We start from the raw sequence: 27167 nt of genomic DNA on the forward strand, positions 1-27167 counted from the left end.
TATGGCAATGGAGCCGGCCGGCCGGCGGGGCTTGGCGGAAGTGGTGTGGGCGAGGTGCCCCGCAGTGCGGCGGAGCGGCCAGCGGGCGAGTGCGGAGCACGCGAGCGGGTCTGGGGCCTCGCTTCCCGCGTCTGGGCGCCAGGAGGATGACGCGCTTCGCGCTGACCGTCGTCCGGCAGTGAGTATTGCCGCAGAGTGGGGGAAGAGGCCGTTGACCCCGCTCCCCTGCACCCCCCCCGCGCGTGCTGTTCCCGGGAGAGCCGGCTAGGACCCCCCCCCCCGCGCGTGCTGTTCCCGGGAGAGCCGGCTAGGACCCCCCCCCCGCATGTTGTTCCCGGGAGGGCCGGCTAGGACCCCCCCCCGCGCGTGCTGTTCCCGGGAGAGCCGGCTAGGACCCCCCCCCCCGCATGTTGTTCCCGGGAGGGCCGGCTAGGACCCCCCCCCCGCATGCTGTTCCCGGGAGGGCCGGCTAGGACCCCCCCTTCAGGCTGTTCCCGGGAGAGCCGGCTAGGACCCCCCCCCCCCGCATGCTGTTCCCGGGAGAGCCGGCTAGGACCCCCCCCCCCGCATGTTGTTCCCGGGAGGGCCGGCTAGGACCCCCCCCGCGCGTGCTGTTCCCGGGAGAGCCGGCTAGGACCCCCCCCCCCGCATGTTGTTCCCGGGAGGGCCGGCTAGGACCCCCCCCAGCATGCTGTTCCCGGGAGAGCCGGCTAGGACCCCCCCCCCGCGCGTGCTGTTCCCGGGAGGGCCGGCTAGGACCCCCCCCCGCGCGTGCTGTTCCCGGGAGGGCCGGCTAGGACCCCCTCCCCGCATGCTGTTCCCGGGAGAGCCGGCTAGGACCCCCCCCCCCCCCCCATGTTGTTCCCGGGAGGGCCGGCTAGGACCCCCCACCCGCGCGTGCTGTCCCGGGGAGAGCCGGCTAGGACTCCCCCCCCCCCCCCGCATGCTGTCCCCGGGAGAGCCGGCTAGGACCCCCCCCCCCGCGTGCTGTCCCCCCGGGAAGACCAGGTTGGACCCCTCTTGCCCCCACGCCCCGCACCGCTGAGCGAGGCTGGCCGGTCCTAAGTACAGATGGGCACACTGAGGTCTGCAGGACTAGATGGCCAAGGTGCGCAGCCGCTGGGCGGGCGACTTAAAGCTGAAGACCACAGGCGGCCTCTTTGGACTAATCTGGGCGCCGCCCTGTGCTCCCCCGTGGATCCTAAACAACTTGCTGGGTAGCTGGTCCCAGGCCGATATTTGCGTGCGGAGCCGAGCCGAGCCGAGCCGGCCGCCTTCCGCTGTCCGCTCCTGCTGTCTTCCCCGGTTTACCAGGCAGCCAGCCGCAGGCACAGGTCTGAGATTTATTTCTTCCCTCCGGAGATTACATTGCTGGCGGAGGAAGAGGGCCTCCGCCCTGGTGACTGTATCACCCCCAACACATTTTTATCATGACTTTACACGGTGGAACTAAAGGCTGATATGTCTGCATGTCTCTTATCGTTTTCCTTCTTTACGCTTATTGGCCGAGTGTTAATGGAAAGTGCAGTTGAGGGTGGTTAAGAGCACAGATTTTTCAAGCAAGATAGACCTGGGTTAGAATCCGGGCTCCGGCTCCCGCTCCGGGTTCGGCTCTGGCTGGGAGGAGCCTCGAAACCGGGGCTTCCCATAACCGACGCAAGCTTTACGACCTCAGTTACCCCATCTATAAAATGGGGTGGCGGTAGTGCCTACCTCACTGGACTGCTGTGAGAATTAAAGGCGGCAAAGGCAGAGTGTATAGCGCAATGGAGGCGGAGAAACAGATCCCAAGAGTTGGATAACTTCTAATTCTCTAAGGACATCTCTAATAAAAATGTAGCTGGTCCGCAATTTGTGTGTATAGTGTTATCAGGCCAGCACTTTTTAAAAAGATTTATTTATTTATTCATGATAGACATAGGAAGGGGAGGGGGGCAGAGACACAGGCAGAGGGAGAAGCAGGCTCCATGCAGAGAGCTGACGTGGGACTTGATCCAGGGTCTCCAGGATCGCGCCCTGTGCCGAAGGCAGGTGCCAAACCGCTGAGCCACCCAGGGATCCCCTCAGGCCAGCATTTTGAATGGGTACTGCCTGCCAGTGCACTGGGTTAAACAGATAAATAAGATACCATTTTTGACTTCTGCAGCTCGCAGGGAATACTAATAGGACTTAACCTGGTCAAGCTGGCTTTAACTATCTTTCTTTGTCCAGTTCTTACTTTATAGGAGGATAATCTTGGGAAGCATCAGAATTAACCGTTTAGGACCCACAGGATTTTGAGGACTAAAGCAGAAATCAGGTTTCTCTCTCTCTTCTCTCCTCACCCCTCCATTTTATAGGATACTTTAATGACCATTTTGTGATGTATTTAATTTAAGGTCATGTAGCTCACTGGTAGAGCAAGAACAAGAGCTCTCATTTTTCCAGTGTTAGAACACTTTCTGGATGCCGTGATTCAGGCAGCTCGGTATTTGGCATGTAATTGAAGCTGAGAAATTGTAGGAAATCTGGTAAACCATCCTTTGAAACTTAAGGTGATGTCTATTTAGATTCTTTTTTTTTTTTTTTAGGATTTTATTTATTTATTCAAGGGGGGGGGGGCGGTGCGCAGAGACACAGGCAGAGGGAGAAGCAGGCCCCATGCAGGAAGGTAGTCTTGGGACTCTATCCCGGGTCTCCAGGATCACGCCCTGGGCTGAAGGTGGTGCTAAACTCCTGAACCATCCGGGCTGCCCCTATTTAGATTCTTTTTTTTTTTTTTTTAATTTTTATTTATTTATGATAGTCACAGAGAGAGAGAGAGACAAGCAGAGACATAGGCAGAGGGAGAAGCAGGCTCCATGCACTGGTAGCCTGATGTGGGATTCAATCCTGGGTCTCCAGGATCATGCCCTGGGCCAAAGGCAGGCGCCAAACCACTGCGCCACCCAGGGATCCCCCCTATTTAGATTCTTAATGGACAGTATTTAATATGAATTTGGATTTTATCCCCTCCTTCTTAAAAAGGGCTCAATTTAAAAAATTGATTCCTTACAGAAATCCTATGGGGAATCAATTTAGAAATCAGTCACTGTAAATTATCGTGTACCAGGCACTATTGTTATTGGGTTCTGACAACAATCCAGTGAGGTGAGGACTGCTCCTCAATTAGCAGGTGAGGAAACAGATGCAGAGGGCATATAACTTGCTTGAAGTCACATGGCTAGGTGGGGGTACTGGGATTTCAACCAAAGAAGCATGACTCTGTAGCCCATCCTCTCAACCACTGTACTCTTATGCCTCCTATTTATTGAGTTAAAACCTAGTGTTTGTAGATTGCTTGAATATCACTAGCCATTTTAGTGGCTATTTTTTATTTCTAATATAATTATTGGAAGAGTGATAAGAATAGTTTGCTTTGTTCTGTTTTATTTGTGGGAAAGTGGAGTTTAAGTGTTGAAATAATTGGTTGGGTTATGGTTAGCTTTGTCTGGGTCCTCCCTCTTTCCCCTTCCGAGTTCTCTAAGCTAAGAATATTCTTTCAGGAAAAGAAATGATTGCAAACTTGATTAATAATAATCACTATAGTTAAATGTACTTCAATGAAATCCACAAGATTCAGTCATTTAGCATAATATTGGGAATAGCACTGGCCTTTTCTGTTACTTGATTCTGTATAGCTAAGATAGTCAAATGCTTTGAAACTGATGGCATGATCAGTATTTTTAAAGAGATGCATAGTTTTATCGAAAAGTGTCTCTTCAGACAATGCAAGAAAGCTTGTAAAATGCAATTTAGGTTTGACCAAATCCTTTATGAATCTTGTGCTGTTACTACGTGTGTTTGCCTTCATCATGCTTGTGGGTATGTATCATTTTTGAAATAGAATATGAAGATTTCAAACTTCAAGTCTTTTAATATTGTTAAACTGTAACTGCTTATGAACTTCTAGCACGGCATTGTTGAAAACCCCAATATAGATTAGCATTTCCATCACCTACACAACCCATCGAAAGGCCGCAGTTCCCTTGAAATATTATTTGTGTGTGTTGCAATTCGTTGCCTGCAAAACCATCTCATTTCACTTCCATTTTTAGCTAGCTTTTAAAACTTAGAAAGAAATTTACTAACTAAATTAAATTTACTTTTAATGACTTAGATGATGAATTAGTAAAGTTATTGATAGCAAAACTGATTTGTTTTTCTTACGCTACCTCTGTTGGCAGTTACTTTTTGTTGAATGCCAGTAATTGTTCTGATCATTTAGCAAGCACAATAAATAATAGGGCACCTGTAAACTTTCATAAAAATATAGGGGATTGGTATGCTGCTGTGGTATTTGTTTTCTGAGACTACCGTTGATGAATTGGAAGAACGAACGTTTACACCTAGGACAGACGTCCTATGTAAATGAAAACATATCATGAGTTGGGTGTGTTACATTTCCCCCCCTCAATATCTAGTTAAAGTCTCTGTGTTACAAGCCCTTAAAATCTTCCATATTTTTGAATGAATTAATTGGTAGAGAGGAATTAGGATAAAGCTGTATCCATGATTAAATATCAGGTGGGGCTTTGCAATTCCATGTATACTAAAGCATACTTATTTTGAAAACATGCCCCAAACTGTACTAATTTCCTATGATTTGTCTCTGTCTTGTGGCAAATAGTACTCTTCAATTATATTTGAATTCTTTAAAAGGATATGATTGGGAAATTAAGCTTTATAAGTGACTTCTAAAGACAAGAATATAAATTAGAGCTAACAAGATAAAATCTCTTTAGAAGTGAGAAATAGTGTAATAACCTGCAGAATGAAAGATGGATATTTGTAGGGTCTATAAATGGCTGGTCATAAGACTTCACTTCTTGGCATAAGCATTTGGATTCTTGCAGAGTCGGGCGTTCTGTTTTGGAAGTGGATCACACCACAGATTTTGAAAATGAGTAGTGTTATTCCTGACTCCTTCAAAATATATTCCTCTGACCTTTCAGTTCTCTCCACCTTCTCTGCCGCTATCACAAGTCAAACTTTGGTTAGGGGAAGTAGATTAATAGTAAAACTATTTGAGCCACCTACTTTCCTTTCCCACTCCCAAAACAAACTATAAACAGTTGCCTGAAGGATTTATACAAACCTCTGGATAAAGCTGATAAAAGCTGTAAAACTAAATATTTATGAAAATTTTGGCGAAAAAATTCTATTTTGAGGTTTCCTGCTCTGTATTATTTATAAAGGGATTTAAAGGCAAAAAAAAATGTAGAATGCCAGTGATTTTTAATAATACAATAATTAATGTCCAACAGCAGTCCCTCTTGACTTATAGCTGATAAAATCCTTCATTATATCATAGATATTTTTTTTTCTCCCTTTGCCAAAAATAGTTGGATAGTGTGGCAGTGCCGCTATAAAACCATCCCACTACTGGGATTCCATTTTTTTACAGTATGACATTTTGAGGATAAAATCTTTTATTCTGTATCTTATCACATCAGCTATTGAGATTGAATTAAAATCGTAAGCTATCTTTTTAGCAAGCATACCAAAAGTTATCTTTGCTGAATTTATCTGATTTGTAAAAACCTGGACTGGCAAAATTATTAAATTTCTCCTCATCCGTGATTTTAAATTTATAAAATGAGCAAGAGAGCTGTGATTGTCATAAAATAGGCAAAACGCTTTTGAGGTTCCTGTATAAAAGTAAACTTGGCATAGGGAGGGTTCTTTGAATTTTGCTGGAAATTGAATTGGCTACAAAGCTGCTATCTAAAGAGGACGTTACTTATGTTTAACAGCAGTCCTTTTATTCTTGATCTCAGCAAGAATATGAGGCTGAGGCAGGAAATGAATCCAATGTTTGGGAACCATTTCCTGTATTAGAAATGAACAATTTCTTCATCGTCGCCCTGGATGCTTTATCGGTCTGACTGGTAGAGATTAACATCCTCTTTCACATCTGTTTTCTATGCTTCTGAATAAATCTTGGAGTATAAGACATTTTTAAAAATATTAACAACAGTGATAATACTGGCAAATCAGTGGTAAATAGGTCTGAGAAATTTCATTTGTCATGTATGTATCCTATGTTTTTTTGTTTTGTTTTGTTTTTGTTTTTTTGTTTTTTGTTTTTTTCTGTTTTGTGCAAGTCCAAATGTTTATTCTTATTTCCCACCTTCTTTTTTTTTTAATTTTTATTTTTTATTTTATTTTTTTTATTTCCCACCTTTCTAAAAAGGTGGTGTTTTAAATTATTATCCGGCACCTTGCTTTTTCTCCTTAATTTATTTTGGAGATTTTTCTGTATCTTTACACAAATCACTCTCTTTTGGGGGGACACAGTTACATAGTATTCCATTATGTAGATACACCACCATTTATTTGTTAGTGTAACTAGTTCCCTATTAATGGACACAGGTTATTTACCATCTTTTGCTATTAGAAATGATACTGTAGCAGATATTGTTTTAAATATGGCTGAATGCAAGTATTTCCAGTGATAGGATTGCTGGGTCAAAGGGCAAATAGATTTGTTATTTTGATAGGTATTTCCCCATGGCCTTCCATCGGCAGAGTATGTACACTGATGTTCTCTTATTTCCTGGGATTTTCTCCAGGTAACAAGCATGTTAGGGCGAGGCAACCTCTGGCTGTGCCTTTAAGGAGCTGTAGCCAGGGTAGACACACAACTAAAAAAAAGTTACTTAGCATACAGGTGGTAACTTATAATAGTGGTGCTGGGTAAAATGGGAGTATAGCATTAGGATGTGTAAATAGGATAGTTAGGTGGGGAATGGTGCTGGGGAGGGAAAGCTCCCACCGGAGGTGGTTCTCTGTGTTAGGTCTTGAAGAATGAGAACATATTGGTCAAGTCCAGCAGTCTATGTTTTAATAAGCCCTCCAGGGGATTCTGACACAAATTCAAGTGTGAGAACCACTGCTCCAGGCAGAGGTTGGCAAACAACTATTTTTGTAAACAAGGGATAAGGTCCCAGGCAGAGGCCTGGGTTTGTGATTTCCTCTAAGGTCTGATGGAGTTCTTTCTGTATCTATGTAAATCAACTCCATGTGAGGACTTTTGTGTTGTTTTTTAACTAGTTCTTTATTTAAAACAAACAGAGTATGGGTGATGAGCCTTCACAGTAATCAAAGAAATACAAATTTGGATCAAATTGAGACAAACTGTTCTAGTGCCAAATTGGCACAGATGGGAAGCTCTGACGTTACTAAATGTTGGGAGAGAATGTGGGGTGCTGCTGGGGAATGTAAATTGCTATGACCACTTTGGTAATATCTAATAAAGCTGGATGTTTGTATACTCTGTGGCTCAGTAAAGAAAGCAGTTTAGGGTTTACAAGCCATGTACTCTGTCTGAACCACTGAATTCCACTATTATAGTGTGAAAGTAGCCATAAACAACATATGAACTATGAAGGTGTGACTATTTACAAAAAGAGTCTTTTGCCAGCCCTCGAGGGGTTCTCACACATGAATGTGCATCAGAATCACCTGGTAGGTTTATTAAGACACAGATTAACTGAGCCCCAACCTCTGAATTTCTGATTCAGGGATCTCAGGTGAGGCCTGAGAATTTGCATTTCCAAAAGTCCTCAGGCAAAATCAATCAGTGATGCTGATTCAAAGGCCACTTTGAGAACCACTGCCCTAGAGAACCTGATGCACTCTGTACAAACATCTTCACAGCAGCTTAGCTCTAAATTTGAAACAATGTAAATATCGACAATAGAACATATAAATACATTGTAGTAAACTGTTAAGCATATTACACAATAATGAGAATGTAAGTAGTATGCCACCCTCAACAACACTGATGTATCTCGCAAAGACCAGAAGGAACACAGATGACTACATACGGTAAGAAGCAATTCATTATAAAGTTCAACAGAGGAACTAATCTATGCTATACATGGGTGGGAAAGCTATGAAAAAAGGCAAAGCAAATGGGCATCTAAACACCCAAGTAGAGCAGCCTGGGTGGCTCAGCAGTGTAGCGCCGCCTTCAGCCCAGGGTGTGATCCTGGGAAAGGGGATCGAGTCCCACATCGGGCTCCCTGCATGGAGTCTGCTTCTCCCTCTGCCTGTGTGTGTGTGTGTGTGTGTGTGTGTGTCTCATGAATAAATAAATAAAATCTTTTAAAAAATAAACACCCAAGTAGTGGATCCATTAGGAGTGGGAGGACATTGTGTTCAGAAAGAGACCAGGTCTAGGAGGCTGGAGGTGGTCCGTTAACTTGGATGTGGCTACCTGAATATTGGTTTTATGGTATATTATTTGTTTATGTTGTTTATTTCACAATGTTTACAAGATTTAAAATGCATTAAGTTGAATCTGATTGTGTAGCTCTGTCCAAAAATGACCTATAAACAGAACTATTGAGTGCTTACTAAAAGCTGAGCAGTGTTTGAACACTTTACCTATGATGAACACTTTACTTACCTGTATTTATTCAGTTACCCCAAAAGTCCTGTTTGAAGATTTATTTATTTTTAGAGAGAGATCTAGAGTGCAGGCTCAGGTGGGGAGGGACTGAAGGAGAGAGAATCTCAGACTACCCCCTGAGTGAGCCCCTGAGATCATGACCTGAGCTGAAATCGAGTCAGATGGTTACCTGATAGAGCCACCCAGGTACCCCAAGAGTCATGTTTAAATAGGGCTATCATTGTTTCCATTTTACCGACAAAGAACAGAGGCACCCAAGCTTAACCGAGCTCCTAAGTATACAGCCAGAGCAGTTTTGTCCTCAGCCCTCTGTATGGCAATGAAGTTTACTTGAAAGGATTTTCACCTCTCATTGACATAGAACTACATCAGTGCGGACATTTGATACCAAATGAGGAAACAACCTGATCTGAAGAAACCCATTTACTATTTTTACCTACCATTTCCAATTCTGTATCTAGTGTCCACACAGAACAGGCCAACCTCCTTTCTCCCGGGCTGCCACCAGTCCTTTGTGTCTCTGTTTCCAGTACCTAGCACTGTACTTAGTGCATAAAAGGCCTCAAAGAATTTTCAACTCAGTTCTTGATAGCTTTTCATATATTCAGTTGTTTTTGTTGCAGGTAAACCCTGTTGTCTGCTCTTGTCTGGGTAGCAATCCCCCCTCCACGTTTTTCCCCTCCAGCCTCAATTGATGGTTATTTTGTGATAAAATGTCCAGTCCGTTCCCTCTTGTGGTTGCTTCAAAATTGGTTTGGTTTGGTTTTTTAATTCATAAAAACCCAGTACTCAAATCTCAGTTTTTCAGCGTGGTCTGCAAGATAGTTGTCAGCATTACGAAGAGGAACAGCTTGAGATCTAGGAACTAAGAGAAGCCAGGGCATCTGAAGGTTCCTGTACTTCTTTCCCACTGTGTTCAAGTTCCCTTGGGCTTGCTTGTTCCAATCCAGCAACAGACAGACTCATGGTTTGCTCCTGCTGCTTGTAAAGAGTTTTAGTCAACACACTTAAACAAGATTACTTAATAAAAATTGTCTTTCTATATTTTTAATAGAATTTTTTACTTACAATTTATTTATGATTGATCCATGATTTGTACATTTTAATTTGGGGCAGTATGGAATTCTTAGCGTAGATGATTGCAAATATCACTTCAGAACAAGTTTTATGTTTGCGGGTTAGATTATAAAGTACACTACAAGATTATATGCTATTTTTGTGAGTATCATTGCCTTTCATTGATTTTTTTTTTCTCATTTCAAAAATGACGTAATTTGGTAATAAAGGTTTTTCTCCCCCCCCCCCCCCACTTTTTTAGTGGAGAAACAAGATTCAACAAGGAGAAAATAATTCAAGGTTAGTATATTTTATTTTAGCTGTCTCTTTCAGTGTTAATGTGATATGTGAGTTAATCAGATTTGGTGGGGTAGAGGAGTGGACTGGGGGCAGCTCTGTATTGTGAATAGCGTTAGAGAATTAAAGTGTCATAGCCCCTAGAAATATGATCAGAACAGATGGTAACCAAGAGGGAATAAGTTTCTTAGTGAACTGAATGTAAAGAATAGGATTCCAAGATGTTTATAGGTAGCTTCAAAGTGGCCCAGTCAGCTGATTCAGCAGTTATATTGGGTCTAGTGGTCTTAAAATATAACTGCTGTGATTTAAAATGATTTCATATTTGGAAACATGGAGTTTGCTGGCTGGTGTTAATGGAATTTTTCTGCTAAGATAGTTATTTTTAGTAGTAACAAAGAGGTTTAAAAAGAATCCCTCTTCTCACACAGAATTGTTATTTTATTCTGGACAGATTCTTCCTCTCTTGTTCTGCTAATTTGGATTCAGATCTTTTAATCTCCCTCTGATCCAGTAAGTCTAGCTTTTAAAGACTATCTTGGGTAAACTCTCAGCCAGACACACTATTTCTGCACTGTGATTATAAAAACGTAGTTTTATTTCTTTTGGTTAGGGACATCTGGAGTTCGCAGCAAGTGATTTTCAGACCCAGCGTGACCCATTCCCTCCTCTGAAAACTAGTCTGATGAGTAAATGAACCTTTGTGTTCCAGTGACATGCGCCCCACCCAAATTAGCCTATGGACTTCTGTCCCTTACCGTCCTGTCCTTGAGTACTGCTCACCTGTCTCCTTTTCTTTTTTTCTTTTTTCTTTTTTTATATCTGTCTCCTTTTCATTTTTTTTTTTTTTCCTGATTTTGTCAGTTAGATGCTTAGTTCTTTAAGTTACAGCATTCAAGGCTTATATATTTCCAAGGACCATTTTTGTTGCGCACCTACAGTTTTGATAGGCAGTAATTTTGTTAAGTATTCAGCACCAGGTGTCTTATTACATTTCCCTTAATGATTTCTTCAGTGATCCATGAAATACTGAGAACTGTTTTTTACATTTCCAAATGACTGAGCTTTTCATTTTTGTTCTTCATCATTTATGATTGACTGCCACTTATATTTTATATTCCAACAAGCTGATTTATTTGATGATGCCTTTTTGAAATCTGTAAATATGGTCAGTGTTTATAAATCTATTGTATGCTCAAGAAAAATCTGTTTTATGATTGTTGGGTTTGGAGTTATATGTCAAATAATCGACCTCTGTTTTGCTGTTCAAATCTGTTTTGTTAATTTTATAAATTTACTAATTTGTGTGCATGACTGAAATATCAGTTAATGGGTGAGAGTGGAATTGCCCACTGTGATGGGCAATTTATCGTTTAGTGCCTGACATCCTATCAATTTGTACTTTATGTCTGCTCTTATTATAGTTAGAGACTGTTTTATTAGGCATATATACAAATTTAAAAATTGTTCTGTCTTCCTAGTGAATTGGATCATTGATTATAGTAATCCTCACAATCCTAAGACTTTTGTCATAAAGTCTTGCATTTTTGAGTGTAATATAGCTTCTCCAGCTGTTTTGGGTTTGGAATTTGCCTGGTGTATGTTTTTCTCTTGCATTCCTTTCAGCCTTTTTGTGTGCTGATGTCTTAAGAGTTACCTTGTTAATGCTTGAGGCTGATTTTGGTTCTTCTCCATCCTCCCCCCACCTTCCTTTCCCTCCTCTTCCTTCTCCTTTTTCCTCCTCCTCCTCCTTTCTTCCCTTCCCCTCCCTACTGGCTTTGGAATGATAAACTCTTTCTGTTCTTTCAATGGTTACTTTTATATTTTTACCATTCATGTCTAATGAAGTGTAATACCAATATATATCTCTGTTCCCCCCAAAATACAAAGAACTTACATGACTATTGCTTAGTAGCTTAGCCCTATCCTTTTTTAACCACATGACATAGGCATTATTATTTGATTTATTATTTAGATTATTAGATTGTTTGGATTGTTTAGGTATACATGTATATATATTTATATTTATATTTACCAGTTTCTTTCCTCATTTCTTTTGCATCTCAGAACTTCATTCCTGAAATATTTTCTTTGAAAGGGCCCCTAGGGCAGATTGGTTGGTGGTAAAGATAGTTTTAATTGTTTCTATTCCAGACAATTCTATTTTTATTCTATTCAACCATTTTTAGCCTAGACAATTTAGACTGACAGTTCTCTTAGCACTTGGAAGATATTATTGTGCTGTTTTTTTGGCTGCCATTGCTCCTGTTAAGAAGTCTTCTGTCAGCCAAATCATGTTCCATGCTTAGCAATCTGTCTCTCTCTGCAACTGCTTTTAAAAATCTTTTGTTTGATTTTGGTATTCTGTAGTTTCCCTTAATAGATCTAGGAGGGATTTTTTTTCTTTTAATTTATTCTGCTTTGTGTTTTATCTGTAGATTTATGTCTTCTGTCATTTCTGGAAAATTCTCAGCCATTTTCTCTTCATATTTTCTCTCTTCCATTTTCTTTTTTCTGGAGTTCCAGTCAGATGTATGTTAGGAATACCAATCTCTCCTTCATGTCTCTAAGAGATGTGAGATGTGTTTCATCTCCTTTGTGCTGCATGTGGGATGATACCTCAGCCCTGTCTTTGAGTTCATTAAGCCTTTCTGTTACTAGATCTCCCTTTATCCACTGAAGGATTGTTTCCCTCTTCAGCAAATCTATTTTTCAATATTAAAAGATCTGTCTGGTTCTTTTAGAAAGCTCTTTGGTTGTTCTTGATAGCTTCTTGTTACTTACGTTTGTGATTCTGTTTTTATGTTTTATTCAGTTTATAGTCTATCTGCTGATTTCAGTGTCTGAAGTATAAATAAATAAATGATTCTGAGTCTGTTATTTGTTGTTTCTCCTTTCATTCACAGTGGATTATTTTCTTGTATGTCAAGTTTTTGACTGAACTCTTATTTGTGCTTGTTAATGGAGTGTAAATGGAATGAAGTTAACCAAGCTGTCCTAGATTATGAAAATTGTGAGTCAACACCCAAGCTGGCAAAATTACTGAAACTACTCCTTTGGGCTCAGAATGAGCTGGACCAGAAAAAAGTAAAATATCCCAAAATGACAGACCTCAGCAAAGGTGTGATCGAGGAGCCCAAGTAGAGTCTGTGCTGGGGGGCCGGCACTTCCCCGGCACAGACTCCTCGGAGCAGCTGTCTGTGACTCAGAGATTTTTACTGCAGTAGAGAACTCTTTTTTACAAAAGAGAAGGAAAGGAGGTGACGGCAGAAAGGCCAGTAACAGGACACTGAAAGGAAGGACAGGAAAGGAAAGGGAAAGGGAAGGAAGGAAGGGAGAGGGGATGGGGAGGAGCTGAGAGGAGGCGGAGGGAGGGAGATGGAATGAGGGAGAGGAGCGTATAAGTGCTAGTGAGGGAGATTCTGAGTCTAGTCTTCTCTCTCTCTGGACTCTGATTCTCTTTCGCTCTTTCGTTCTTTTCATTTCTTTCATTCTTTTCTTCTTCTCTTTTCTTTTCTTTTCTTTTCTTTTCTTTTCTTTTCATTTCTTTCTTTCTTTTCTTCTTTTCTCTTTTCTTTCTGACTCGGCATCTTTTTTAAAGGGAAACATGGCCCTTTTAAGTGCTGGAAACCGAGCACTGAATGGCACTGTCTCTTTGGCAGTGCGGCGCAGCGCGCTCTGAAGGCAAGGTCGGCCCCGGCCCCGAGGCGCTCCTGATGTTTGGCTCCTGAAGGATCGCACCCCCGTGGAGTGCTCGGTTAGGAGGGGATATTGTTGAACTGAGGCCTCCCACTCAAACCTACGAAAAGCGCTGATCATTATTTTGCTTTGTTAGCTTATAGGCAGAACATATGTTTTCTCAGATCTCCCAAGACTCGTTAGGCCTTTGTGGAGAAGTTTTCTCTTACCCCTTGGTTTTTTGTTTTTGTTCTTTCATAGGAAAGACTATATAAATTTGTAAATCCTAAAAAAAAATAAAAAATAAAAATAAAAATTCCCGTTGGAATGGAAACTTGTTAGCATGTATTTAGTCAGATTTGCTCTGAAGTGAATTTGCATTTGATTTTACTACTGACCTTAGACTACGCTAGCTTTCTTAGAGGATCTTTTGCTTCTGGGAGTGGTGAGTTCAGTCCACCTACCTTGCTGTGCCATGCAGCTAGACTCCCCCCCACCCCCACCCCCCCAACCCCTGCGTTTGTGCTGATACCCTGGCAACTCCATTTTTTTAGTGTTAATATTCAGGTTTCAGCTCCGGGTATTTGGGTGGCTTTGCTTTTCCTCTTAGAGATTTTCCTTAGACCTTGTGAGCAACACACACACACACACACACACACATGCATTTAGTTCTTTTGTAATAAGAGGACCCTTTGGAATGTTTAATCAGACATTAAATGTTTATTTAATGTTTATTTAACATTAAGAAATGTTAACCTTGAAATGAAGGTTCCAAAGTTTGTTTGTTTGTTTTTTTTTTAAAGAGAAGGAAGGAAGGATGAAAGGAACCAAGGATGAGGGGAAATAATACAATATTGCACATTTGGGCAGTGGAGATAAAGAAGGGAAACTTTTTAGGTGAGGATCCTACCTTTGAAATGCAGCACCTGGTTTGAGAACTTAAGATCAGAGCCAGCATTAATAAAATACAGCTAATGAAATGGTGAGCAGACATGAGAGAGGGGAGAGCTGGAGACAACTGAATTCTCATCATCAAATTCCCATTAGACATTCTTTTGGGAAACATTTGAATACCTGAGCCTTTATGGGATTATAGCTTAATCTTACTTGCTTGAAAAGTTATATAGAAAAGTACCCAAGGAAATCTTTTAATAAAATGTAGATAAATTCTGTTTATATTTTTTTACATGTGATTTATTTGCATGTGTTGTATTTATATTTGAATGTTACTGTTCCTTCTCTTACTACCATAGGACAAGGAGTAGATGAGCCCCTTTCAGAAACTGGATTTAAACAAGCTGCTGCTGCTGGCATATTTCTTAATAATGTGAAGTTTACTCATGTTTTCTCCAGTGACCTCATGAGGACAAAGCAGGTATGTTTGAAGTCAAGGTTTCCTTTAGAGTTGAAGTCTCCATGGCTATTACCTTGAAAACTGCTTCCAGAGTCTGTAGGAAATTCAGTCACATGCAGGTACCATCCCCAATCCTCTTCTTCCTCCACCAACAGAACTTTCTTTTCATCTTACTTTGTACTTTTATTTTGGTAATTTTTAAATTAAAGTAGATTGGGGAAAATGTCTAACAAAATATCTTTAAAAAGATAAGGTTAATGAGGAAGAGTCAGCAGAAACACCAGATGGGGGAATTTAACCCATTACAAAAAAACATCGAGGGATCCTTGGGTGGCGCAGCAGTTTGGTGCCTGCCTTTGGCCCAGGGCGCAATCCTGGAGACCCGGGATCGAATCCCACATCGGGCTTCTGGTGCATGGAGCCTGCTTCTCCCTCTGCCTATGTCTCTGCCTCTCTCTCTCTGTGACTATCATAAATAAATAAAAATAAATAAATTAAAAAAAAAATCAAATGTTGGCATCCAGACACCGTTAAAAAAGCAAACAACTATGTAACTGTAAAGAAATAAAAGACATGTTTAGAATATCTTTAAGGAACAGATTACTATAAAAGTGACCCCAGTGAATTAAAAAGGAACCAAATAAATGTCTAAAGACTCAGTGGAGGGAATAATTCCCCATGAGGGAATAACAGGGTTGGAATATAGTCACCCTGCATAAGCAACTAGAGAAACAGGGCAAAATTTGTGAAACAGCTGTTTGCAGACATTGGACTTTAGACAGTGTGGGCCTGTGATCCCCAAATGAGGTGAACCCTTGGATTGCCCTGGTGTTCCACCTGAAGCAATTTCCCAGTGCTGCTTGGAGAAGGCAAATAGAGCCAGTCATCTCAGTGAGTTGAAGAGATATGCTTGGAATTTGGGGGAGATTAAGTTAGGATTGTGGGACAGAGTGCTGGAAGAGGGAGCTGCACAGGGAAAGAACTCTAGAAATACCTATAGGGATCCCCTGAAATCTTTGGTGGACTAGAGTGTAGGTGAAAATTCATGAAGCCAGATATAAAACATAACTGCTAGGGAAAGAACAATTGCTCTCCCTAGAGGAGCCAGAAGCCAGTCAGTTTCAAGAGCTCACACAGGTTGGGACTGATTTGAGTTCCTACCATGCAAGTTGGAGAGATTTTGTTAGATCACACCTGAATAGTGAGGCTGGTCTGTGCTCAAAGGAACAAAATGAGGAAAGAAATAGAAGATATAAAAAGAACCAAATTCATCTTCTTGAGATCAAAAATATATATAGTATTCTGAAGTGAAAATTTCACAGGAGGGGATTACCAGCAGATTAGACACTGATAAAGAAGAGTTCAATGAACATGAAGTCATAGAAACAAATTACAAAATTAAGGAAGAAAGAAGACTAACAGTGGAAAAATGGGGGCACCTGAGTGGTACAATTGGTTAAGTATCTGATTCATGATTTTGGCTCAGGTCATAATCTTATGGGTCATGGGATTGAGCCCCTTGTCAGGCTCTACACTGAGGGAAATCTGTTTGAGATTCTCTCCCTCTGTCACTTCTCCCACTCATGTATACTCATGCTCACGTGCATGTGTTCTCTCTTTCTCACTCTCCCTCAAATAAATAAAATGATCTTTAAAGGAAAATGAAGAGTTTCAATTGAGGGACCTGAAATAGACCCATACTAATATGGTCAGGTTGTTGTTGTTGTAGATTATTTTTTCCATTGGTTTGTTGTTTTTGTCATTGGTCTTTTTGAGTCCTCTTTTTATTTATTATTTTTAAAGGAGTCTGACTAAAGGTTTTATTGATCTTTTCAAAGAATCAGCTCTTGGTTTCATTGATCTGTTCTATTCTTTTTTAGTTTCTACTTCATTTATTTCTGCTCTTTATTATAATTTTCTTCCTTCTGCTGGTTTTAGGTTTTGTTCAAGTTCCTTTAGGTGTAAGTTAGAGTGTTTATCTGAGATTTTTTTGCTTCTTGAGGTAGGCCTGTATTGCTATAAACTTCCCTCTTAGAATAGCTTTTGCTGTGTCCCAAAGAAAAATCTTGGACCCTTGTGTTTTCATTTTAATTTATTTCCATGTGGTTTTGATTTGTAGTTCCCTGATGATGAGTGATGTTGAGTATCTTTTCATGTGTCTGCCATCTGGATGTCTTTTTTGGAAAAGTGTTCATGTCTTCTGCCCATGTCTTAACTGGGTGGTGTTTTGGGTGTTGAGTTTGATGAAAGTTCTTTTGTAGATTTTGGACATTAATCCTTTATCAGATATGCCGCTTGCAAGTATCTACTCTCATTCCATAAGCTCCCTTTTAGTTTTGTTGATTGTTTCCTTTGCTGTGCAGAAGCTTTTTATCTTGATGAGTCCCAGTAGTTCATTTTGTGGGTTCTTCATTTCTGATTGATTCTTTTTTTATCTTGGTGTTTAAGGATCTCACTGATGTCCTCCACTCTTTTCTCAACTCCAGGGAGTATCTATTTGAGCATTACTCTAAATTCTCTATCAGACATATTACTTCTCTCCATTTCACTTAGGTTTCTTGCTGTGATTTTGGGGCATATTCCTGTCTCCTCATTTTTGTAACTCGCTGTGTCTGTTTCTGTGTGTTAGGAAAGTCAGTGATGTCTCCTACGCTTGAAAGTAGTGGCCTTATGAAGAAGTCCTATAGTGCCCTGCGGTGCAGTGTGCCCTGTTCATTGGAACCTGGCGCTTCAGGGGTGTCTCCTGTGTGCTGTTGTGGCTGAGCCACTTTGCTTTCGGTCTAATTGTGTACAGAGGTTCTCTTTGTCGTGGGCGGGGTTTGGTCCCTGTGATGTTAGGGGGCCCTTCTGGGGCTACCATGGGCTAGAGGTGAAGTCTGAACTGGCATTTGCTGAGACAGCACTAAACTGCAGGGCAGTTGCCCTGTGTTGTCCTCCAAGAAGTTTTCACTGATGGGCAGGGCCTGCAGTCAGACCAGTTGTCTCTCTTCAGCCCACTGCTGGGACCGCAATCTGACTCCTGTGTGGGGTTATTTTTTCCTCTCCTAGGGCAAGAGTCACTTTGGAGTGGTACCGGCCACTGTAGGGGCTACTTGCACATGGCCAGGCCTGTGACACCACCGTGTATGGGCTAAGGCTAGTGTAGTGGAGGGGATGGTCCACGAGGTGCTGGAGGGCAGGGTGGCATTATTAACAAGTTAGGTAGTGAATGTCTGCCTCACTGGTTCCTATAGGCAGCCATGTGTTTATGCTGTGGGGCAGGGGAGGGAAATGATACGTGTCAGCTCCCTTGTTCCTAGAGGAGTCTCCTGTGACTGCTGCCCCTCTGGACTTGCTCTGAGATGAGTGAATAACTCTCCCTCCTGTATGCCCCAGGAATTTTTAAAAAAAGGTTTTATTAATTTATTCATGAGAAACACAGAGGCAGAGGGAGAAGCAGGCTTCCCGTGGGGAACCGGACGCAGGACTAGATCCTGGATCCGGGATCCCCAGACAAAGGCAGACGCTCAACCACTGAGCCACGCAAGAGTCCCCCCAGGCATTTTTCAAACTGCTGCTTCTGTGCCGTATCTTGTTGAGCAGTTGTTGTGCTGTTTCTTAGAGGACTTGGACTCAGCTTTCTCTTGCCCTCCAGGCTCTCCCAGAGCCAAGCCTATTGTTTTTTTAAATTCCAGGTTTTAAGTCCCGCTGATAGTAAGAACTCAAAAAATTTGGACTCTCTGGTTTTCAAAGCCAAATGTTACGGGGGGATTTGTCTTCCCCACGCAGGCTTCCCTATGTGAGGGTCTGTTTCTCTTCCTTCTCCAGGCCTTTGGTTCCTTCCCTTCTGCACATAGCCTGTAGGTCTATTTAGGTCCCCATCACGTCTCTGCCTCTCCTACTGTCTTCAGTGTGGCCACTTCCTCTACCTTTAGTTGTGGAATTTGTTCTGTCAGTCTTTGGGTCATTTTCAGGGTTACTTACACTGATGTGAATGTTGCCTAATATATCCCTGGGAGGGGGTAAACTTAGGTTCCTCCTACTTTGCCATCTTCCCTGAGAGTCCAAATCTTTTTTTATCGATTGGGTTTTGACAAAGGTATGAAGTAATCCAGTACTTGAAAGGTACTCTTTTCAATGAAAGGTGCTGAAATAATGGACTACCCATATGGAAAAATATGGAATTTTGGCCTTTACCTCATATAGCACAATGTAATAAACAGATTAAAAATATGAGAGTTTAAAAGAAATGAAGAACATGATAAGGTCTATTGTCCTCAGAATGAGAAAGGGATCAAAGAAGTCATAGTTGATTTTACAGAACTGTTGGAAGATCATATTATCAGATCTGGAATGGGTGATAAATCCCAGTCAGAATAAATAAAAAGAAACCCATATCTACACTTAAAATAACAAAATTGCAAAACTCCAAAGAATAAGGACAAACATCATCCACTAATGGACTATCAACAAACTTTTCAGTATCAGTAATATATATAGATTTTTAATGTACCGAGCGATAATAGAGACTAACCTAGAATTTTATACCCAGCAAAACATTTTCTAGAGTGTAGATGAAGACCTATTTCGGATGAACAGGTTATAAAGAAACTTTGAAAGGGTAATTGAAGAGGGAGAATAATAACTAGAAGGGAGCTCTGGTTTCAGAAAAGATTGGTGAGCACACACAGTGGTGAAAGTAAAGATCAATGTGAACAAACATTGACAGCAGACAGCCATAATGATGATGATAATTAATTTGTTTGGAAGGGATTAAAAAACAAGGCAAATTGTGGACTTAAATTATCTCTATGTTTTTGCAAATACAGTGTCTGTTGTCAGTCACACCAGGAGAGAAGGGAACATGAACAAAAATGAGCCTAAATAAAAGACAACAGAACAGCTGTAGGAGTTCTTTGATAACTGGTCAACCAGACATGGACTTTAAAATAACCATTGAAGGGCACCTGGGTGGTTCAATGATTGAGCATCTGCCTTCAGCTCAGGTCGTGATCCCGGGGTCCTAGGAATCAGTCCTGCATTCGGCTCCACAGGGAGCCTGCTTCTCTCTCTGCCTGTGTCTCTCATGAGTAAATTAATGAAATCTTTAAAAAATAAAATAAAATAACTATTGAGTGCATAGATTAAAAAATGACATTGAAAATTTCAGTAGAGAACTGGAAGTGACGTACAAGAACCAAACTCGGATTCTAGAACTGATGAAAACATAACTGAAATTAAGACTCAGTAGATGGGTTTAACAGCAATTTAAATTGCTGCACCTGAATGGAGAATTAATGAATTGGAACCTTTTCTGTAAAGGACCAGATAGTACATATTTTAAGTTTTATGGGTTACATGGTCTCCATCACAATTGTTCAACTCTGCTGTTGTACCATGAAAGCAGCCACAAACAATACATAAGTGGCTGTGTTCTAATAGATCTTCATTTACAACAAGCCATGGTCTGAATATGGGCTGCAGTTTGCTGACATCTGAACTAGAAGACAGTATTTCCTTAGAAGGAAATACTCAAATCCGTGTGAAGAGACAAAGGGTGAAAAGCACAGAAGAGAGGCAACTTTCACAAAGGAAAATTATTCCTAGTTCTTTTAAATTTTACTATGATGTATTTTGACATTTTGGCCAGAATGACTATTGTTTTGTGAAAAGAAACTTGTCTTTCCATTTTTCAGACTGTGCGTGGGATTTTGGAGAAAAGCAAAGTTTGCAAAGATTTGACAGTAAAGTATGATCCAAGACTTCGAGAAAGAGTAAGTAATAACTTACAAATATTCTTCACCAAAAATTATGAGTAAACCACCTCAGTTTATCTGATGCATTCTTGATAGGGATGTGGAATCAGCTAACATGTTAAGAACCTGCTATGTGAGATTGGCTGTTACATATGCTCATAGATAGTATCTTATTTAATTATTAAATGTGTGTGAGGTAGGCATCCTAAATTATAAAAGCAAGATCTGTTCATTAAGAACTAGTAGAGAAGAGTTTGAGGTAAAAGTACAAAGTTCTCTTCTCAGCCTCCATTTCCTACTTCCTGATTTCACTCTTTAGTAGACTCTCTTATGTACCAGAAATGAATCTTGCTGAAATAGTGATTTAGCTAAAGCCATACCTCAATTTCAGATCTGAGATTTGATCCCAGACCTCCTCCTAGAGCAGTAGTTTTGCTCTGCAATGCAGGCCTGTAAGCGGGCTAATGTCCCTGGCAGCCCTATGATTTCTTCTGTACCTGAATGGAAGTATCGAATGGCTAGGGCATCTTTAAAGAATTGCTTTTCAGGATTTGCATGTGTTCTCTATTCTTGTCCAAAATATATGCTAGAGTTCCTCAGAGATCCTGCTTGGAAAGACTCACTCTGTGCCTCTGAACCAAACAAGCATTGTGAGTTCAGTGGTGGGGCGCTGAATGAGGCCTGTCCTCACAAAGTAGGGAGAGAGCATTGTCATTGGATGGGCTGGCTGTTCTCACTCTGCTCTCTCTCCCTCAGTAGCATCCTCTCCTGTGATTTCAATTGATTTCCATATATTTATATATATTTTAGCTTGGATCTCTTGCTCAGATATCAAACTACCTACTTTTTATTTCTGCATGTGTGCCCCACAGCTACTTCCAGCTCAGTGGAACACCCCCCTTTCCTGGAACTGGCTCCTGCTTTACCCAATTCCTCAAACCACACATTCTTGACTTCCTTGCCTCCTACCATCTTGTCACTTTTGCTGTTGTGTAGTAGTTCCTGAACCCTTGTCCCTCTGCCAACCCACTGCTGCCATCCTAAACTGCATCTGGTGTTCTCTGTCACCTAGATCACCGGGAACAGTGATTCTCCTGTCTTTGGACTGGTACTTGCTTTTCTAATCTCATCTTCATGCTGCTGCCAGAGTACTCTTTGGAAAACGTGGTTGCTACGTACCTATGTAAAACAGTTCACTGTTTCTGTTCTACCTTCAGGAGCCCGTCCAAGCTCCAGCTTGGTTTATCAGCTGTAGGATATGATCTGTTGCCTCCATCTGCCTTCTGCCTCCTTCCTCTCTCCTGTGCTTGATGCCCAGCCTTAATAATATTAGCCAGCATTTGCACAAGTGCTCCCCACCCTCTGGCCCTGCTCCAAACCCTGCGGGTTTGTTAATCTTCACAGCATGCTGATGTTGTGAAGATTTAGAAACCTCTGTTTTTACAGTTGTAGAAAGCAAGGCACACCGAGGTCAAGTCCATGCCCAGAGTCCTAAGGCCAGTACATGGCACAGCTCAGATTGGACCACTGGTGATAGGCCTCTCATGGATCTTCTCAGTGTTGCCCAAACACCTTGTGCTCTTGCCTCACTGAACTTCTGAATCCATGCTCCACTCTACCTGGAATACATACTCTCCTAAACCTGGCTGGCTTCCATTCCAACCCCAGGGCTTTGGCTTCTGCAGCCCCGCAAATGCAGATTAGCCATCTCTGCTGTGTGTGTCTGTGTCCAGTAGTTCTTTCCATTACGACATTCTTCCCCTACTGTTCTAGGGTAGTACCCCACCACACTGCAGTCTCAGTAAGGATGGAGAGCTGCAGACTCCTGGTCTCTTCTCTGCACTGGCCTCATTGCCGGATGTGTTTCAGCATAGCATTTGGAATATTTAATGAATGGATGTCTCCATTCCTGAGAAAACAAACCAAGTTATTTTTAACATTCTCCTTTATGATAGAGGTTGTTTCAGTTATGAGGATGAAAGACTTTGAACTTGAGAATTGGAAGAGCATCTGACAAATGTGCATATGGTCTTAGAAAAAAATAACATTTAGTTGTTGGACTTCTGTCTGGTGGTGGTAGAATTTTGGGGCATCATCAGTGTAAGCCATAAGCAATGATACATCTCTAAATATTTTATTATGCAAGTAATCTGTTATCATTGTAAGGAATTAAAAGTAAGAACAGTTTGGGGAAAAATACAGTTAAAATGTCTACCATGCACAAATACTGTGAACATTTTGGTATGTGTTCTCTTGACTTCTTTTCATGTTCATCTGTTAGTCTATCAGTCTATCTGATTGTGTTCACATTTTTCTAAATGTACCTCTATGTGTTTTTTTTTTCTTTTTTTTAAGGTTTACTTATGTTTTTAGAAAGAGTGAGAGGGAGCAAGCACAAGTGGGGGGAGTGGCAGAGGGAAAAAGAATCTCAAATAGACCCCCTCCCTCCCACTGAGTGTGGAGCCCAACACAGAGCTTAATCTCATGACCCCAAGATCATGATTTGAGTGAAACCAAGAGTCAGACACTCAACTGACTAAGCCACCCAGGCACCTCTATATGTGTTGTTTTTTAACTAGCTTTTTCCTCTGTTTTTCAGTGCTAATAAATGTACATGGATATGATCACTTAGTGACTGTATTATTCCAATACATGGATATTACATAGCTACTACTGGTGGATACCTAGGTTGTGACTAGATTTTCTACTAATGTAAATAATGTTAAAATAAACCTCTTTGTAATCAATTCTTTATACACACACCTAATACGTTTCCTAGAAGTGGAATTGGTGAATATATACTTTTTTTAAAGCCTTGTATATTGCTAAATTTCCTTTCAGAAAAGTTGTGCCAGTTTATACTTCCACGAATAAGATAGGAGAAAGTTTTTCTCATGTAAACTCTAGCTGTTGGTAGTCTTCTTGGTCCTCTAGTTTAATAGCACCTGCAAGGTGCCATCTTAATTTTCACTTTTATGGATTCTTGGTGAGGTAGATATCTTGTGTTTTTTTTGGTCATTTGTATTTCTTTTGTGACTTCTGTGTCCTTTGCTATGGCTCAGTCTTTATGAATCTAAAGAGCTAATGAGCTTTGAAAACACACATATATGGGTTTGAATTTCAACTTTGCTGATTTTGGGAATACAGGCTAGTTGCTTAACCTCTCTGAAACTCTGCTTTCCCATTTATAGATATAGAGATGAAAATACCCATCTCACAGTGCTGTTATTAGGATCAATGAGACAGTATGTATGAATGTGAGGTGGCTGACTTGGTGTGCTTCACATATTAGTCTGTGGCCCTGCAGTCTGTGCAAATCTCTGTATTTGTCCAGTAAAGCTCTACCCACCATCTACTTGAGTATGTTCCATAGAACCTGTCTGGACACAGTGTACAATGTAAGATGTTAACTGAATTTTCTAGGGTTTGCAGCCTCTACGGAGTATGTTCTCATTATCAGTTTAAAAATAAAGTGAGTGGAAGGAAACCAAGCGTCTTGCCAGAGTGCTCCAGTTTTGCCATAAGCATGTACTCAGTTGTCTTATTACAAATTCATTTGAGGCACTTTTGTCTATTTGACCCTTCCAGAAATATGGGGTTGCGGAAGGCAAGGCCCTAAGTGAGCTAAGGGCAATGGCCAAAGCAGCTGGGGAAGAATGCCCTGTATTCACACCACCTGGAGGAGAGACCTTAGACCAGGTGCGTAGCCCGGGGTGAGTTGCTCCGTGGATGAACTTGCCAACATCAGAGTAGGTAAAATTGGGTTTCTTTTGTAAATGGGATGTCTCTAAATCTTAGCTAAGCAGTTTGAAAGTTGTCTGGTTCATAAAACAACTCTGCACAGTGTGTTCATTTTTCCTTTTTAAGCTGTCTTGTTTACTCTTAAGTTGGCAGTCATTGCCAATACTGGATTTAAAGTACGTGTGTTATTAGGTGATTCTTGAAGAAAAGCCTTTGAATCTGAAGCAGTAACTTTAGCAGTGGTAGTGGTAGGCAGGAGAGCGAGTGCGGTGCTGCTCAAGGAGAGTGGGAGGCAAAACGGTTCAAAACTCGAAATCTTCAGGCCTCTCCTCTCTCATCTTTCACTCTGTAAGTGACCTCATCACCACACTTGCATTTCGTTGGAGTGTTCTGCTTTTGGATTGCATTATTGGGGATTTTCCCCCCTATTTTTTATTTTCATAATTTTCTTGTAAAGGCTATTAGCTCAGTAAAGGCAAGATTTTTTATCCTTGTTGGTGGTTGCTCTAACCAAACTGATTGCTCTAGATGTAGTTTCATAGTTAACGCTCTTATGGGCTTCTTTTTTACTTGTAAATTGCCCTAACTAGATTGTAAGTGCTTTGAAGGAAAGAATTAGAAATTTTGTCTTACTCTTCTTTGTTCCCCAATGTGCTTCCATCACTCCAGAAATACGGTAGAGGCTTTTACTGCTGATCAATTAACAGAAACAGAATTCTATCTGCTTATGTCATCCCTACATTGACATATTCGAAAAATCCAATCACTTGTGTTTTATGTTTATGTTTTAAGGCAATCGTTAATGTCACTTTATTTTAATTTCTTCTCTTGTAGGTGAAAATGCGTGGAAAAGACTTTTTCGATATTCTCTGTCAACTGATCCTGCGAGAAGCGGGTCAAAATGAACAGTGTTCCCAAGGAGCTCCAAGCAACTCTCTAGAAACTTCTCTAGCAGAGATATTTCCTTTAGGAAAAACGTGTGCCCCTGAATCTAATTCAGACAGTGCTGCACCAGGATTAGTCGCCAGTGTCTTAGTTGTTAGTCACGGCGCTTACATGAAAAGCCTGTTTAATTATTTTCTAACTGACCTTAAGTGTTCCTTACCCACAACTCTGAACAAATCCGAATTTATGTTGGTTAGTCCCAATACAGGGATTAGTCTCTTTATCATAAACTTTGAGGAAGGAAGAGAAGTGAAGCCAACAGTTCAGTGTGTTTGTATGTACCTACAGGATCATCTGAACGGAGTGACCGACACTCACTAAAATGTAAATTGACATCCAAATCTAGCAATTTTGAACTTTTGAGGGAGTGCCTTTGGCTTTATTTCCATCCTCTGCTAGTGCTGACTTGGAAACAGTTAAAAAGCAATTACAGCAGTTATAAAGGTTGAATGGAATCATGGCCACAGAGAACACTAATGGGAAACCACTTAGGATTGACTTATTTTGTCTTGAGTACAGTTGGCATTTTCCAAAGTAATTTTACTGCCCTGTTCAGTTATGTCTCTGGATTGTAAATGAATTGAGGAAATCAGTATTGCAAATTGAGGGATTCACGACCTCATAACTATGTTTTTTCGTTTTCTTTATGTTGATACTTTAATATCTGAAAAATCTATTCTATTGGCTCTTGGTAAGATGCTGTATGTTTTTTACTATATCACCCAGTGCTTTAAAAGAAGGAAAAGAAGGTACTATTTATAATTCTCATTGAATATTTATAGTGAGAACATATTGTATTTTAGAAGTCCTTTAAATTAAAAATTCTTAACCATCCTCAGTTTTATATAAAGCAAAATGACACTAAAATTTTTAATATAGAAATCAACTGTTGAAATTTTTTACTGTAGAGGGTTTGAAATGTGGATGAATGGATATTATGGTTGCAGGTTGGTCTGGTGAGGAAGAATGGAAAGCATAACTAAGAAACATTAAAGAAGGAATCTCTGATCAAAAGAAGATAAAAGAGCAGGTCTTTCTCATCTGATTTATAGGCTGAAGAGTTTAGTTTGGGGAAGGTTCTAAAGTCAGTAGGTGGTTACTGATGTACTACATGGTAACCTCAGAAGGAAGGGGGGGATGCTTCCTTGGAAAGAACCTTGTTCTGATAACCTCACTCCTCAACTGTGGGTTTGTGTGGTAGGTACAGTTGCCTCTTTTTTCCACCAGGTGGCACTGGAGAAAAGGGATTTTGGTTAACTGAATTTCGTACACAAGGTTGGCCCCTCAAAAATCCTCATCTAAAGGAGTGTTTTCCATGTAGTTGGCTTTTAAGTTATCATGCTGATGAATGCTGTGAGTCTCACCTTACAAGAGTATTAATACTAAAGCATGTCAGTTAAGGCCAAAATCACATATAGTCAAAATTATTTTGGACAGCTTGTCAGTCATGTGTAAAGTTAACCTGTGTGTCCATCCCTGCTCTTTGCCTGCCAGTGCTGGAAGAGAGCACGTGGTTGAGCACTAGAGCGAGGACTCCACAAGTGAGAACTTGAAGAATTCTCACCATCCAGAAATAATTACTTCCCCTTCTTCCTTTTAAAAAAATTTTTTTACTTAAAAGAAGTAACATGTTGAGATGTAAGTGAAGTTCCTTTAACTAGTTCCCACAGTGCTATGCCCCTCTTGTACTCTGCAGAGGCCACTACCATGGTGCGTCTATATGTATTTTCATCCGTTCTTGATGATTTACCTAGGATCATAAGACCATGGTATTGCTTCAGTGTTTTTTAAAATGTACCTAAATATCATCAATCTGTACTCTTTATTTTCACTTATTATATCATGCCGTTCTATCTATGTTGGTATGTATGGATGTACTTATTATCACTGTGTTCTGTTAAATAAACGTGGCACGTTTTGTTCA

General features: G+C 40.9%; 1 protein-coding gene across 1 annotated transcript; it reads left to right on the forward strand.

The window, feature by feature from the left end:
- Positions 1 to 27167, forward strand: TIGAR (TP53 induced glycolysis regulatory phosphatase). Its single transcript, XM_038576514.1, has 6 exons — positions 1 to 178; positions 9756 to 9793; positions 14722 to 14843; positions 20498 to 20575; positions 24146 to 24256; positions 25133 to 27167. Exons 1-6 carry the CDS (start codon positions 147 to 149, stop codon positions 25562 to 25564), a joined length of 813 nt encoding a protein of 270 aa, XP_038432442.1. The 5' UTR covers positions 1 to 146; the 3' UTR covers positions 25565 to 27167.

This window comes from Canis lupus, chromosome 27, assembly GCF_011100685.1.
Source record: "Canis lupus familiaris isolate Mischka breed German Shepherd chromosome 27, alternate assembly UU_Cfam_GSD_1.0, whole genome shotgun sequence".
Taxonomy (NCBI): Eukaryota; Metazoa; Chordata; class Mammalia; order Carnivora; family Canidae; genus Canis; species Canis lupus.

Excerpts from the sequence above, each read along its gene's own strand:
- TIGAR (XM_038576514.1), top strand. The coding sequence starts at position 147 with ATGACGCGCTTCGCGCTGACCGTCGTCCGGCA. Across the intron at positions 9,794-14,721 it reads CAAGGAGAAAATAATTCAAG|GACAAGGAGTAGATGAGCCC; the intron begins GTTAGTATATTT and ends TTACTACCATAG. Across the intron at positions 20,576-24,145 it reads ATCCAAGACTTCGAGAAAGA|AAATATGGGGTTGCGGAAGG; the intron begins GTAAGTAATAAC and ends TGACCCTTCCAG.